This window comes from Hippocampus bargibanti, linkage group LG02 (assembly GCF_051943395.1).
Source record: "Hippocampus bargibanti isolate YZ-2025 linkage group LG02, ASM5194339v1, whole genome shotgun sequence".
NCBI lineage: Eukaryota > Metazoa > Chordata > Actinopteri > Syngnathiformes > Syngnathidae > Hippocampus > Hippocampus bargibanti.
The window spans coordinates 26928470-26945365 of NC_142735.1; the positions used below are offsets into that span (position 1 = coordinate 26928470).

The 16896-nt window shown below is 44.6% G+C and overlaps 1 protein-coding gene across 7 annotated transcripts in view; it reads left to right on the forward strand.

Moving 5' to 3' along the window:
• nrxn2b (neurexin 2b) overlaps positions 1 to 16896 on the forward strand; it is a 406291-nt gene that overhangs the window by 79685 nt on the left and 309710 nt on the right. For 6 of the 7 annotated variants that reach the window (XM_088990599.1, XM_088990598.1, XM_088990595.1 and 3 more), the window contains exon 3: positions 13323 to 13343. The exons of the other annotated variant lie outside the window; for it this stretch is intronic. In XM_088990599.1, the coding sequence (XP_088846725.1) occupies positions 13323 to 13343 (21 nt within the window). The remainder of the gene's footprint in view (positions 1 to 13322; positions 13344 to 16896) is intronic. 7 annotated transcript variants of the gene reach the window in all.

Sequence of the window (16896 nt, forward strand, 5' to 3'; positions counted from 1 at the left end):
GGTTTCAATAAAATATACTTTTCAACTAAATAAGCCTTAAAACTACACACAACATACCTTATTCTATGTATAATAAATGTGCTATTGTATTGTAATGAAAGAAATACACTGCATTGTATCATAAAGTCACCTTATTTACATTTGTGATGTCATTGATGGCTTGATGGAATGGCGTTGGAGGTCAAAGGTCAAAGGGAATTGCTGTTTGGAAAGAGAGGCGCATTACATGAAAAATGTAATTAAAGAAATAAACTGTGCTGTAAAATAAAGTTTTATTTACCTTTTTTATGGTCGTTGATGGCTTATGGAAGGAGAGTCACCTTCCATAAGGACTGTTGGTAACATAACCTCTGGTGCTGTTCGGTCGTGTGCTTCCGCCAAAGATCACTCCGCCAGCCGTGGTGGGTGTGTATTACGAAAATAGTGCTTATTATAAGGTTTAATTTTCATAAATTTGACGTTTGTAAGACAAAAAGTTTGTAAGTTGAGGTGTTTGTAAGTTGAGGTCTCACTGTACGCCGCTTTTTGTGACCGTCGTCCAAAAATACCAGACAATAAACTGACATCCAGTTTGGTCACAAAATGGAGGCGCTATAAGACGTCGAAAAATGGACTCGTATTCCCAGAGTGTTTACTTTCCTCTCGCGTCACCTTGGCACCTGGTGAGAAGCCCGAGCGGCTGCTGCAAGTGTGTCGTCAGTGGTGTGTCTATTTCTTTTCCGTTTGCTAATCACCTCTAAAGTCAGGAGTGAAAAACTGTCACTGGCACATCTCCGTTGGCGCCGATGCATCTCGAAAAGGTCAACGTGTCATTGATGCGCTTTTGGCTGACGTGTCGCATTTCCTTTGACAACCCCCGCCCTTCTACCATGTCTTTGGGAATTCTAGACTTGTTTTGAAAGATGGCCGCTGAAGGTTTGAGTTCATTTTCTTAAGTGTAACCTCGCTGCGGGTTTGCTAGCATTCGGTTGGCGGATTGCATTTAGCGCTCCTTGTTCGCACTTTTGGATAGCTGTGCCCCGAAAGCAACAGAAAGTCAATTTTTGACATCACAAACACAAAAAAAGGGAATATGGGTGACTGCAAAACTGAATGATTTACTTCTCGGGGTGCCACGGGTCACTTGCAAAAGCATAAAAACAACAACCCCAGGCTTCTTTTGTCTAGTTTGGTAAATTCTAAGTGACTTTGGCCGAAAGTCGGAAGTGGCAAGCGCTCACAGATGAGTCCCAGCCATCCCAGCGGTTGCACATTTATTGGACTTTGGAAAAACAACAACTCTGTGTGGTTATTTCATTATTTTCCTTCTCGGAAGGTAATTTTTTTGCAGTTCCGTGTCGCTCATTGTTTGGCGCCAAACACTTCAGGAAAAACAAATCAATGCGGCTTTGATGAAACAAAACAATATTACAGGTCTCACTTGTACCCCCTGAGGTTTTCACGTGATCTTTTATGAACAAATTTAACACAAACTTCCTTCCCGCACTGTACAGTATGTAGCGCTATTATACAAATCTCGTACTTGACCTTTGTCACGTTTTGCAAGGTGGTGATGGTGGGTGCGGATCCCAAAAAGCAGTCAGGAGGGAGCAGGAGGTTGTGTTTGACAAATTGTATTAAAATAAAGTCAGCAGGAACAAAATCTAAAACATCAAAATCATCTGAACAGAAAAAATACAAAGTATCAAAAGAAAACCAAGATTAAAAGTCCGCCAAGGTTAAACAAACACATGCACCGCACACAATGCATACAATTGCATACAACAGCATACGATGTGTTCAACAGCAGACGATGACATTTAACAATTACCCGACACCGAATGGTTGTGCCGGGAGTCCTTTTAAGTGTCACTGATTGTAACGACCAGCACCTGTGCAGGTGCAGGCGGGGCCGACAGCGCCACCCATTGGTCGGCAACCAGATCATGACAACCTTAAGCTCTTGCTGACCATTTTTTAACCAGTCGCATGACCTCCTCTTGACCTTGCATGTGTAATTGCTTCTGTCAGGGTGTGTGGTGTGAGTGAGTGAGTGAGTGAGTGAGTGAGTGAGTGAGTGAGTGAGTGAGTGAGTGAGTGAGTGAGTGAGTGAGTGAGTATGTGTCTATAAAGTCTATATAGTGTTATAAGCCACATTCATCTTTAATAGCTTTGCATGTGAGATGCGGTATGTGAGCTTACTTGGACATTACAGCATCAGCAACCCCCCCCCCCTTACCCCGCACCCTCCCCCCAACAGATAATTCCACCGCACCGATGAAACGGAGCCGCTTTGGGAAAGTTGTTGACTCAGAAATGTGATAAATGGCCTTTGTTGATGGGCGGGTTTGGTACCAGTGACAGCTTGTAATGTTTACAATGGCTTTGTTGCGTCTCAGACCCCCCCCCCCACCCACCCTCATGTGATGAGACAATACCTGAAGAGTGTGCCGTTTTCATTAATTCTGTCCCCGAGTCTGTTCCTGAGATGGGAAAACGGGAATTGGCTAGCTTCTCCTTCAAGTGTTCTTCTTCTTTTCCTTTCGGCTTTTCCCCTCAGGGGTCGCCACAGCGAATCAATGTCCTCCATCTATCCCGGTTTTGTGCATCCTCTTCTCGCACACCAGCTACCTTCATGTCCTCTTTGACCACATCCATAAACCTCCTCTTCGGTCTTCCTCTCGGTCTCCTGCCTGGCAGTTCAAGGCTCAGCATCCTTCTCCTGATATAGTCACTCTCTCTCCTCTGGACATGTCCAAACCATCTCAGTCTGGCCTCTCTGACTTTCTCTCCAAAGCCTCTAATATGAGTTGTCCCTCTAATGTATTCATTCCTGATCTTATCCAACCTGGTCACTCCCAAAGAAAACCTCAACATCTTCAGCTCTGCTACCTCCAGCTCTCCTTCCTGTCTTTTCTTCAGTGGCACTGTCTCCAGTTCAAACATCATGGCTGGTCTCACCACCGTTTTATACACTTTTCCTTTCATCCTAGCTGAAACCCTTCTATCACACATCACACCTGACATTTTTATCCAGCCGCTCCAGCCTGCCTGGACACGCTTCTTCACCTCTTTTCCACACTCTCCATTGCTCTGGATAGTTGACCCCAAGTACTTAAAATCCTCCACCTTCTTTATCTCTTCTCCCTGTGGCATCACTCTTGCACTTGAATCCCTCTCATTCACACACATATATTCCGTCTTGCTGCAACTGATTCTCCTTCAAGTGTTGGTACCCGACAATAGGCTCGCCGATGCATTGGATATTCTAACGGCCTCAATCCTCACTCAGTCGAGGATGGTCAATAATTGTCACTCAATCTGCCCGTTTCAGTCTTTCACTTCTTTTCTCAATCCATTCCCAGTGAATGGGCTTTTGTTCGTCGGTCTTGAACGGCCGCTTTGACAAAAGCAATTTTACGACGGTCGGGATCGACATATGACTCAAAGGTCCAAAAATGCGGCAAATAACCAGAGCTGAGAAGAGTGAGAGGCGGAGATCAAGAGATTTGTCAGGCATTGCGTTTTTTTCATTATTGTTTGTTTTGCCCCTACTTGCCGAAGGGGCCGTTGAGCTTCATGTTGGCTTATCTTCAGAACAAATTGCTTGACACGTGTCCATGTTGAGCAACGGGACTCCATCAGATTTGTTGGGAGGGGAGGTGGGGGGTTTATTTGTCCGATTGATTTCGATGACGGCTACGTTGGCCTTTGTTTTTCTGTTACCAGCCGATGCATTTAAGACTCGCCACCCACAGATAAGCGTGGATACCAATGTCTGCGGGATTATGACTGAACGCGTCTAAATCAGAATTCCGCCCTGGACACACCGATACCTTGGCGACGGGGCCATAGAGTTGGTCCAGGTTAGAGGTGGGGGGTGTGCCCGGACGATGGGCGCGCGCACTCTGGATCACTCACCGCATGTTGAACAAAGACTCAGTGGTAAATGACTTGCAAAAGACCTGATTCTTTCTAATCTAGTTCACCATGTTGATTCAGAATCAATTCATATCCAAAAAAATGATGGTGTGCGCATTCGGGGAATAACATTGACATTAGCATTAGCATTTAACAGGCTTGTACGGGAACGTTAAAGAGCCTTTCGTGGAGGTCAGTTGAACATGTTTTTGTATCAATTCATATCTAAACCAATGATTGTGTGTGCATGCAGGGAATAACATTAGCATTAGCATTAGTATTAGCATTTAGCGGACTTGTATGGGAACATTAAAGAACCTTTCATGGAGGTCAGCAGAACACGTTTACGAATCAATTATATCGAAACTAATGATTGTGTGCGCACATGCAGGGAATAACATTAGCGTGAGCATTAGCAGACTTGCAAGGGACCATTAAACATACAAATATTTTATATATATGTTATTTTAAATATTGTATTTCTTAAATTAAATATAGACATTTTCACAAAATGTTCGTTTTTTTCAGTCGTCGACGAGTATATTTGTCTAAAACCTACCTTCAAAAACCAGCAACATACGTCTATACTTGTCAATTTTAAGCCTTTGTAAGCCATTCTAAATAGAAATGAGTACTGTCGTGATAGGGTACTGCTGTGGGATGTCAAGGACTCGCTCCGACAGCCGTTGTCGTTGTAACGGTGTTGTTTGCATTCACATTTCCATTCTTTTGTTTTTTGTAGAATTTTCAAGTGTAACACCCCAAATGTCTAGTTCAATGAATAATAGTGAATATGAAGCTTCCCTCAGAAGCTTGAATACCTCTGCCAGTTAATCACACAATGACTCTTTCTTGAAATGGGGAGGCATTGGAGGGGTTGAACGGAGCGCTTGGAGAAGCCTCGAGTTGTCAGAGGAGTGTATCCTTGCACAGGAAATCATGGAATAATGATTGATCAAAACCCATAAGAAATGAGTCCATCTGAATTCTTCAGTCTTTTATTGATGAAATCATTATTGAGTCTGTACTGGTAGAGACTAATTGTTTTGCTGAACAAACTGGGCAGGATTTACAAACTGTTTTCATAACCAGCATCAATGATACCATAAACAGTGGCTTGAAAAAGTAGTCGTACCCCTTAAACTTTTGCACATTTTGTCATCATCTGACCTCAAAAATGAATACAGTGAGACCTCAACTTACGAACGCCTTATAATACGAACTTTTCATCATACGAACGTCAAATTTATGAAAATTAAGCCTTATAATACGTACTATTTTCATAATACACACCCACCACGGCCGGTCCATCAAGCACACGACCTTCGGATCTGGCGAAAGTGATCTTCGGCAGAAGCACGACCGAACAGCGCGGCGCTACTTTCCATACCACTTCTCATTGATTGCACACGTCGATGGCCTACTTGGAGCTTTTTGCTGATAATTTTACTATTATGGGACCGGGAAATAAACACCACAGCTCGTGTTCAGCCTCAGTTCAAATGTGGTGCGTTACTATGAATAAATTGAAGAAACTACCAGCCGTACACGCCTACTCTGCTCTGTTTATTTGTCATCCAAAACTTGGGGTGCGTTCAGGTTCGAGAATAGCGCACGATTTCTTAAGACTCTAGGCTGTTTGGAAAGCATTGTCTAACTCAGGGGTGGGCAAACTTTTTGACTCGCGGGCCGCATTGGGTTCTAAAATTTGACAGAGGGGCCGGGCCAGGAGCACTTGGAGGGAGTGTTTGGGCCGGAAATACTAAACCTAAAGCATTAAAGGACAACCGACGCCTCCGGTCAAGTTATGTCCATAATTTATAAAATCACTTCAAATGACTTCGACTGAACGTATTTTACAAAGATTCCACAGCATATAGCTATAGTTTATGTTCTAAGACTTGCGCTGAATATTCACGAGGTCTTGTTTGCGAGTTGATGACGATCCCCATGTGACGTCACGTTTGGACCGCCCCTGACCGAGAAAGCGACACACAATGCATTTTGAGTACTTTGTTTGGTCTGAAAACTTCGTGTTGATCCGTGTTGATGGCGAAATTAGAAGGAAAACACATAAATAACGCCATGGTGAATCGTTGTGTGTTGCACCAAGACAACTATTTGATATTCGCTGACACAAATTCCCAGCTGACAGATCAGCCCATTTCCAACGGAGCTTGGGCGCAATCTTCTGCATTTTCTGGGTGCTACATTGCTGTCATTGACGGCTCGAATTGATATGGGAGGACTCCTTGAATAAGTTGCAAACATTTATGCTTTCCTCTTCAGAACTATTTGAATCATATTCATAACTGGATGAGTGACCTTGAGCGTCTTGAAAGGCGCTTACAAATGAAATGTATTATTATTATTAACAAGAAAACATCTTCTCTGAATCTGAAGCCATTGTTTTGATTCTCGAGCAAGGCAAGACGTCTTGGCGTGACGTCACGAACAAGGGGGTGGGACCTTCTGAAACTGGCCATTTCCGGATTCATTTTGAAGTCATTTTTATTGGTGTTTTTCATTTAACTAAAAATATCAGCCTGCCTGTTTTGGGTATTTTAGATGCTATAAAACGTTTTTCTGATGTCAGTGGGGAACACAAAAAAATGGTGCCGGTTGTCCTTTAAATGTAGTTTTGTCTCAAGGAATATGGCGTTTACATACTATTTCGCAGATACTTGGAGGAGGAAATGGAAATACATTAAAATAACATATGCACTGTGATTCATCAAGATTGCGTCTGTTTTTAATAAGTTTTCATTGAAGGGGCAAAGTTAAAGAAATCAACATTTATCGAAAAATGGAATCACTTTCAACATTCAAAACATATTATTCCACAACGAAATATTCAAGCTCAATAATACCTAATTGTGTTAAATTCCGCCAAATCATAGATGGTTTGTCCTGACCGCGCGCTCAACAAACTCCTCTCAGACGCCCTCGCCTTCACGCGCAAACAATACACGTGTACCGTCGCCGAGCACACAGACATACGCTACCAGCAGTGAAATTTGCATACTCGGCACGGCAGCCAATCAGAAGCCTGCTTCTTTCTTCCGGACTTTCGCAAGCGTTATAAAGTTGTGCAATTGCATGTCATTTTCCAAAATAGATGCACGGAACCTCAGCCCAGAAGAAAGATTCAAAAGAAGCTAACAACATATGTGACGCTACAAAACGTAAATTTACATTAAACCGTGACTGTAAAGTGTACATGAGACTAATGAAAGGGGCTTAGTGGCTCGTAGGAAGCAATGCAAACGTTGCATTGTGCACCACAATGACAATCGACTACTGCAGCAAAATCTAGCCATGCACATTTACCGTAAATTAAGCAAGGTAGCATTAGGTAGTAGGTACATTCATGATTAAAAAAAAAACTATAAACTTGACAATACATGACAATGTTTTTTAATGTGATTAGTTGTCTAATTGTGCTTCAAGTTGTGAAAAATGGGGCAAGTAACTTTTCAGTTATCTGCCCTGTTTTCTGCTAACTTTTTGTCATGAGTTTCAGACACTGTTTTTACTATAATTTGGGCAGGTTCGGCGGGCCGGATTAAAAAGCCTAACGGGCCGTATGTGGCCCGCGGGCCGTAGTTTGCCCATGCCTGGTCTAACTGAATGAGCGATGACAAACACTTACCAACGTTTTTGTGTTGCGACACTTGAATGCACCCCTCTGTCAAGTTGCGATAGAAGTGATTGTGATTGGCTAAACGGTAGAGTCATGTGTCATGGTAAGCCAATCAGAGCTGTTTTCACACACACCGGAACAGCGTGTCAATAGTCACGCTAAATTGTCACGTGCGAGTTGACAGGTCGGGCGTGGCCTACGTTAGCGACACTTCATTTCATTGTCGTTCTGCAATTTCATTTCATTTCAACGAGTCACTGTCACCTCACCAGTGACATGATTACGGCGAAAGTGCATAGCTACGTCTTGTGCTCCAAGTGTTTGCTTTGCACGAGGTGATTGTTAGACGCGAGTGTGCCATTCTATTCGCCCCACCCACCTTCTTTTGTCGCGTTTTATTCTGCGTCCGTGGAATCATCGGACTCGCGCCTTTTGTTGTCATAAAATCTCTGCCAGCACCTACGGGACTCGAAGTGAATGCAGATGACATCGAGGAGCTTGTTGCTGACCATGAGGTTCTCAACACAGAGAATTTGATTTGCCTTCAAGAGGACAAGCAGAAGCAGGCCATTCAACAGTTGATGTGCAGGCTTTTATTGAACAGTTCCATTCAGAAAAGGCTATAAGAATCATCAACATGATGAATGATAATGTGATGCCTCAGTTTCGTAAGACCTTACAAGTCAGAAAGCAACAGGTGTCAATTAAGAGCCATCAATGACCATCACAAATGTAAATAAAGTGACTTTATTATACAGTGCAGCGTATTTCTTTCATTACAATACAATAGCACGTTTATGATACATAGGATAAGGTAGGTTGTGTGTAGTTTTAAGGCTTATTTAGTTGAAAAGTATATTTTATGAAAACCCGGGAACGGATTATTCCCATTTTAATGGTTTCCTATGGGATTTTTTTTTTTTTAGATACACACTTTTCGTCTTACACACTCTGTCTGGGAACCAATTAAGTTCGTAAGTTGAGGTCTCACTGTATATTGTATTGGAACTTTATGTGAAACACCAACACAAAGTGGTTCACAATTACAAAGTAGATGGAAAATTATATATGACTTTCACATTTGTAAACAAATAAAAACTGAAAAATGTGGTGTGCAAAAGTATTCAGCCGCCCTTTCTCTGAGTGCAACCAGTTGCCTTCCCTACAATGGAATGGCTGAAAACAAAACATATTCATGTGTTATCCAATCAAAAATATGTGGCAAAATCTGAAAACTGCTGTTCACCAATGCTCTCCATCAATCTTGCTGAATTTAAGCTGTTCTGCCAAGAAGAATGGGCAAAAATTCCAATCTCTTGATGTGCAGAGCTGGTAGAGACATACACCAAAAGATTTGTAGCTGTAATTGCAGCGAGAGGTGCTTCCACAAAGTATTGACACAAGGGGGATGAATACTTTTGCACGCTACATTTTTTTAGGTTTTCTTTTTTTTTTACATTTGAAAGTTATGTGTAATTTTCCTTCTACTTCACAATTGTGTACCGCTTTGTGTTGGGCTTTCACATAAAATGTCTCTCATCTCATCTCATCTAATTTTCCGTACCGCTTATTCCTCATTAGGGTCGCGGGGGTTGCTGGAGCCTATCTCAGCTGTCTTCGGGCACGAGGCGGGGGACACCCTGAATTGGTTGCCAGCCAATCGCAGGCCACACAAAGACATACAACAGTCACTCTCACACTCACACCTAGGGACAATTTGGAGTGTTCAATCTGCCTGCCATGCATGTTTTTGGAGTGTGGGAGGAAACCGGAGGACCCGGAGAAAACCCACACAGGTCCGGGGAGAACATGCAAACTCCACACAGGGAGGCCGGACCGGGACGCGAACCGGCGACCTCTGCACTGTGAAGCCGTTGTGCTAACCACTCGACTACTGGGCCGCCCCACATAAAATGTCATTAAAACATATTCATGTTTGTGGTCAGAACGTGACAAAATGTTCAAAAGTTCAAGGGGTATGAATAATTTTTCAAGCCAATGTAGATAATAAATAAAAAAAATGGCTGAAAAAGGAACGTTTTTCACCAAAGAAATGTTGATGAAGGGGTTAAAGAGCCTTTCGTTGAGGCCAGCAGAACACGTTTCTGAATCAATTCAGATCTAAACCAATGATTGTGTGTGCCTGCAAAGAATAACATTAGCCTTAGCATCAGCGAACTTGCAAGGGACCATTAAGGAGGCCTTTGTGGTGACCAGCGGAACACGTTCCCTTCCAGCCAACGGTGAAAGACTTTATATACCAGCCTGTGTCTGTCGTAGGACATTAGCAAATGGGACCGCATGTAAGAATGTGTCATTAGCATCTTGACGGGGACAAAACTTTCTTTTCCTGACACCAACGCGTTAGCCCCGACCTTGGGTGGCATTGCCCTCGCTCTAATGACAAGCGGGGGCGTGCTTGAAGCCATGCCGCTGGTTCCATTAGGGTGCCCTTGAAACGATCCGGACATTCCCATTTGTCGCCTGCGCTGGCCCATTAAGCAGCAGTTGGGATGAAAAGTCCGCGAGTGGCCGCGGACTTGCGACATTTCTTCACGCCTAGCTTGGAGATCAGTCCCCTCGCCAAGGTGTTTGACTGCGCCGCTACTGTACGTCTCATATCTCCTCTCTTGTCGCCTCCCACCTCCTCATTACTCGCCCCACTCCCCCAAACCTGCCGTACTACACCCCCGCCCCACGGCAATGTAAAGATAAGATGTGCTGTCCCAGGTGAGTGCTAGGTGTCGATACCAACGTGCTGCTATCATTAGTAAACTGCCAGACTGCCTGCAAATCTCCTCGTTTGACCTTCAGCGCACAACATTCCGCTTTAGTGTCTTTGGAATCGCAGATTGCGTCTGCTTCGTCGGTGACCGCGGCCACGAAAATTAGGAGGCGGGAAATTCGCTCACAGTAATTTGGTGGTCGGATCTGAACGTGGATTTAAGGCGAAAGGACAAAACAACACGAACCTCATGTCCCATAATGAATTTGCCAAATTCCAGGAGAGCTTGTAGGTCACCATAAACAGAGCTGAGTCAAAATCGCCTTTGACTAAATGTACAACAAGGAGGAGAATTAATTTGTCCCATAAAGCAGATTACGAATTGTGTACAGGGTTAAGCTCACCAAATGTAAAAGGATGAGAAGACCATCGAAAAGAAGCAAAGGATTAGCAAGAAATAGAATCGATTTAAAGTTGCTTTGACCCCTCTCGCTCAACAGTCCTCTTATTTTGGGTGAGGGATCAAAACGATCATAATTCAAGTAGAAAAAAAATAGTCCATGTTGATGTCGGGACGCCTTAACAACAACAACAACAACAACAAGAACAACAATAATAATAATAATAATAATAATAATAATAATAATAATAATAATAATAATAATAATAATAATAATAATAATCCATTTTATTTTTACGCGCCTTTTAAAACTCGACATTTTAAAATCTGATGCGCCTTGTGTATGGTTATTACGGTAATAGCATGACCCCAAAATGGCTTCTTGCTTGAGAGTTCAATACGTCTGTGTAAGCTCTCAGTCGTACAGGAGTGGTTCATCGAGTGGTCCTCTGCTCCCCCCAACCTGAGAGTAGGGACCTATCATACTGTGTCCGGCGCCGCCATGTCCGGACATTAGGGATATATAAATAGGGCCGATACGACCAGTCAGACTTTAGTTCGCTGACAAAGCCTCTTGGATAGGAGGCGAAACGTCCGACACCTATAAAAAAAAAAAAAAGTACAGATGACGGCTGAAGAAACCTTCTCAGCGATTGAGAGTTCAATGTTAACAAGTCAATATTAAAACTTTCTGTTGGTTAAGTGAACTGTGTCGGTGCTTTATTCAAGAAGTTTAACTGACTTTTGATCGTCGTTCTGTTGGCATTTTCTTGAGGGTATCTCCATCTAGTGGATGAATTGTAGGTTGCGTCTTATAATGCTGTGCGCCCAATGTATGGAAAAAAAGATAACATTGACTATTCATTGAATGTGTGCCATAATCCAGTGTGACTTTTAGTTTGGAAAATAGTGTAATCCAAATGTAGAGAGTTTCAAAGATTTAGGAGATGTTTATTTTTTACGATGAACACAAAATTGCTGTCATGTGTTCTGCAGTCACCAGCCCGAATTCAATGAAAATTATTGGATGAAATGATCCCTTCTACTATTTTTTATCAAATCTATTTGGATCTTTTTTTCCCTGTATCGGTGCACTGTGCGGTGTCTATGATGAACCTGTTGGTTGCCATTGATTACTTGCTACCGATTCAGTGTTTTTGGTCTTTCATTTTTTTTTAAATACAAAACAAAAAACATACAAACAAACAAACAAATAAGCAAAAAAAAAAAAGTGAACCGAAAGATAAAGTGATCTAGCGAGCTAACCTAGCCACTAGCTACTAGCCGCTGATCAGCGAAAAAAATAAGAGCGGGAAAAAATACTAACTCCAACTAACCCTACAAAAACGATCAAGGCAGCCATTCGTTAGTGGATATACCACAACCGTTTGGGCCACCACAAACGGTTCCCAAATGTGAGAAGGTTCTATCAAAGGCTTCATTTGAAATAGCCGCAGATCAATATTGAGCCATATGCCTTGTGGTTCAATTAGCAAGCATTTTTCTCACGGCAATCATTAGCCACCGCCACCCCCTTCATATCAGTCCCATTTGCGCAATCGTCTTCGTTTGACCCCCACATCTAGTTTTGGCTCTTTTCATCCCGACTTCTGTGTCACGGTGATCCAAATCAGTCAGCTCACTTGTTTATTTCTCTCTTGTTCTTGAAGAAGACGTTTTAACTGTAAAGACCCGTTTGTCTGCGCAGGGTTTTTTCCTTTTCTTTTCACCTTTATTATCGAGATTACATGGGACATCTGCAAAGGCCATCTCTCATGGAATTACTTTTCAGCCCCACCCAAGTGATTTTGGCGGCGCCACACAGTTCAGGATAAAGCTTCTATTTGATAAAAGGAAATTTGTCCAAATTGTCTTTTTCGTCAAGTACAAAAAAAACCAAATGCCGCAAAGTTGCCTTGTGAATATGCTGTATCTGCTTACAGTTGTTTTGTGTAGACCTATTTTCTTCTTTGTCTTCCGCACCACATTTGTGAATTATTTATTTAAAAACATAAATCGCAATAAAATGGTGCTTTTGTCTGTATTATCAGAAAACACACAACAAGCATTTTGTAAAGCAGACATTCCTCAACAATCCCGCGTGAAGCCTTGCAGAGATTCAAACCTCGGGCAATGTGGAATCCATTTTAATGGCAAACACCTACGGGATAAAAGTATTATAGTTGTTAATGGCAACACGAAATGAAAAGGCATAAGGTGTGTGATGATATTCATCCTCGGGCAAGTTTTTAAAAAAGTATTCCCACTTGAGGAAACAGGTTTCGAGGCAAGTTCTGCCAATTAACTTTGCGTCAATTCTCAAATGATATGGATTTAAAATTTTGCGGCCATTTAAGAATGTTCCAAGAAGTCAATTGATTAGAGAGCTAGCTAGATAACTAGCTATCTAGCTAAGTAGTAACTAGTTAGCTAGTCATCTATTTAGCTAGCTAGTTTGCCAACTAACTATATTGCAAATTAATAATGAGCTAGCTAGCTAACTAGTTATTTAGTTACAGTAACTAATAACAAGTTAGATAGATAGATAAGTAGCCTAGCTTTCAGAAATGTATCACCTGTAGATTAAATGACTTACATGTCTGTTTTTTGTTTGTTTTCTTCTCCTTGCTCCCCATTTGGATTATTTCCTGAAGCTGAGGAGTACGCCGTTGAAGGTAAGGCTAACGCTTCAACTCTTTAACCAAGTCGCACAGTGGCCGCTGACGCCGGCTGCTTGCTCATGCTCTGCGCATTGTCACGGTGGACTGTGGTTTGAAGTGACTTCCAGGGGGGGGGGCAAAAATTGACCGTTTGTAAAATGGAGCGGCAACCCCCTCAGCCGACACTGTTATATTCTTGTTTATTTTCTGATGTTCCAGGATTTTACTTTTTGACGCCGTTTAGCTCGTCGATAACTCACGCTGGATTTTGGTTTGTCGCCTGTCCTTGCGCACGGACAGGTCATCTCCCAACAACATAGTCGCATCAACAAAATGTGATCTCTGTGCTCGAGCGGGACTTACACGCACATATGATTGGTTTTGAGTTGCAGCCGATGTCAAATTGCGAGCCAACGTTCCATTTTCAAATCCAAGAGAGAAAAATAAATGGGTTGTTTGCTTGTGGCCATTTGAATAATGCTGCTTTTATTGTGCAAAAAAACATTGTGTGCGCTTGCGGGCGGCTCAGGAGCAGGACATTTTTGTCATTTATTTCTGACGTGAGGAAGCGTGAGGCTATTCGAACATTATTTGCGTGGGTCAGTGTTTGCGTGGGAGGGCACATCAGCTGCGGTTCAAGGGGAATCCAATCGTGTTTTATTTATTTATTTATTTTTGTCCCGTACACTGACATCCGGAGCGCAAGACTTGTTTTATTTGTCTGTTATTTGTTGATTCATAACAGTGCACTCGTGTCTCCTGTGAATCATACTTTGAGAGCACTCTGTGACTTTCATGTCATTTGGAAAAAAAGCAGTCAGTGATGTTGAAATTCGCTTGCTTTGTACGTGGTGTGTCGACCACGGCGTGAAACATGATACTGTAGCAGTTGAGGAATGAGAACACACGGTCAATTGGAGTACGTCTTTATTCCAACTGCTAACAAGGAGAAAGTGAAGTAAAACCGAAACTGCAGTGAAATATATGTGACATAAACCCGCCCCCTCCCGAACACCTGCTGGGTGAGATGCCCGGTCCCAGTGCCCGCCACACAGCCCCCCCCAGAACACCCAGAAGGACAGTCAAGGCGAAAATCTTGCAGGGGGCTTGACCAGCCTGCCACAACGACTATGCAGTCCGTCGTTCGGTGGTAAAGGTGAAATTGCTCGGGCAGGTGATCCGGGTGAGAACTGAGTGGGGGAACGACACTCAACCCTGGCATGCCGCGGAGAGGCTGGAGGTTTTGGAGGGCGTCCGCGACGTGGGACCTGGGCCGGCGAAACGTCCTCGCCTGCAATTATGTGAGCCGGCTTGAGTCTGTTTATGGAAACGCCCTCCTTTCTCCCACCCATCTCGAGCACAAAACTCTTTTCCCCGTGTTCGAGCACTCTAAACGGGCCATCATACGGCGGCCGGAGGGGAGAGCGGTGGGCATCATGACGCACGAAGATGAAACGGGCTGACCTGAGAGCAGACGGAACGAATATTTTGGGGACGCCGTGGTGAAATTGTGCTGGAGCCAGGGGCTCCCCTGGCAAAAGGGGGAAAGAAGGTGCACCCGAAGCTTCAGGCAGAAATTCACCAGGGATGCGGAGTGGCTGACCGAGTACTAACTCTGCCGGAGCGCCGTTAAGGTCTTCTTTAGGAGCTGAACGTAACCCGAGCAGGACCCACGGAAGCCGGTCAACCCAGTTACCGTCCGATAGTGCGGCCCGTAGCGCGGCTTTAAGTGACCGGTGGAAACGTTCACACATCCCGTTAGCCTGTGGGTGGTAAGCCATAGTGCGGTGTACCTGCACACCCAAGGACTGCGCCATGGCCGACCAGAGCTCGGACACAAACTGGGTGCCTCTGTACGAAGTGATATCGGACGGCGTGCCGAAACGTGCGACCCAGGATGACAGAAATGCGCGGGCAATGTCTGTCGAGGTTGTGGAGGACAGGGGGACAGCTTCCGGCCACCTAGTGGTCCGATCGACCATAGTGAGGAGATGTGTGCAACCCTGCGAAGGAGGGAGGGGCCCGACCAGGTCCACATGGACGTGGTCAAATCTCCTGGCCGGAATCGGAAAAGTTTCTAGGTTCGCCCGGGTGTGCCTGTGGACTTTGGCGCGCTGACATGCCACGCATGCAGCTGCCCACTTCCTGACGTCCTTTCTTAACCCAGCCAGACAAACTTGGCCCCAAGTAGTTTGACTGACGCCCGGACGCCAGGGTGTGAAAGGGAATGAATTGAATCAAAAATTCGCCGACGCCACTCCTGCGGAACCACGGGACGAGTGCGACCTGTAGACACATCGCAGAGGAGAGCGGGACCCCCTTCACACACTGCCACCTCCTCCAGTTTCAGGGCCGTGCCTGTTGCCTTGAGTTCGTGGATGTCCGGATCCTCAGATTGGGCCGTGGCCATCTCTGAGAAATCCACCCCGAGCTGGACTGGACAAACGATCGTGCGTGACAGGCAATCGGCCACAGGGTTACATTTGCCGGCCACATGCCGAATGTCTGTTGTGAATTCGGAAATAGCCGCTAGATGCCGTTGCTGTCGGGCCAACCACGGTTCGGTCACCTTGGACATGGCGAATGTAAGGGGTTTATGATCTACGTAGGCGGTGAACCGGCGCCGCTCGAGGAGGAAACGAAAATGGCGCGTTGCAAGATAGAGTGCTTACAACTCTCTGTCGAAAACACTATACTTGCGTTCGTTATCTTGCAGCTTCCGACTGAAAAATGCAAGGGGCTGCCATTCGTTCTCCACAAGCTGCTCAACCACCGCCCCTACGGCAACATCAGACGCGTCGGTAGTCAAGGCCACCTGTGCGGTTGAGATCGGGTGGACCAGAAGAGTTGCACCCGCAAGAGCCTCCTTGGCTCGTTCAAAGGACTGCACTCGTTGCGGGGCCCACTCGACGGGGTCATTAGCCTTCTTTTTTCTCAAGGCGCCGTAGAGGGGTTGTAGGAGGTCGGCTGCGTGAGGAAGAAACCGGTTGTAAAAATTTATCATGCCCAAAAACTCCTGCAAAGCTTTAACTGTGGCTGGGCGGGGGAAATTCACCACAGCCTGCACTTTTGCGGGTAAGGGTAAGGGGATGGCACCCTGTGGAGAAATGCGGTGCCCCAAGAAATCGATCTTGGGCAAACCAAATTGGCACTTCACAGGGTTAACGATAAGGCCATGCACATCAAGACGCTTGAAAACCATCCTTAAGTGCGACAGGTGTTCCTCTGGTGAAGGGCTGGCCACAAGAATGTCGTCGAGGTAGACGAACACAAAATCTCGGCCTCGCAAGACTGAGTCCATCAGTCTCTGAAAGGTCTGTGCCGCCCCCTTCAGGCCAAAAGGCATACGGAGGAATTCAAAGAGGCCAAAAGTGGTTATTACTGCAGTTTTTGGCACATCTTCTGCCCGTACCGGAACCTGGTGATAACCGCGAACGAGATCAACTTTGGAAAAGATCACGGCTCCGGCCAAACGTGCGGAAAAGTCCTGGATGTGCGGAATTGGGTAACGGTCGTGTGTGGTTACATTATTAAGCCGACGAAAATCACCGCACGGCCGCCAAGAACC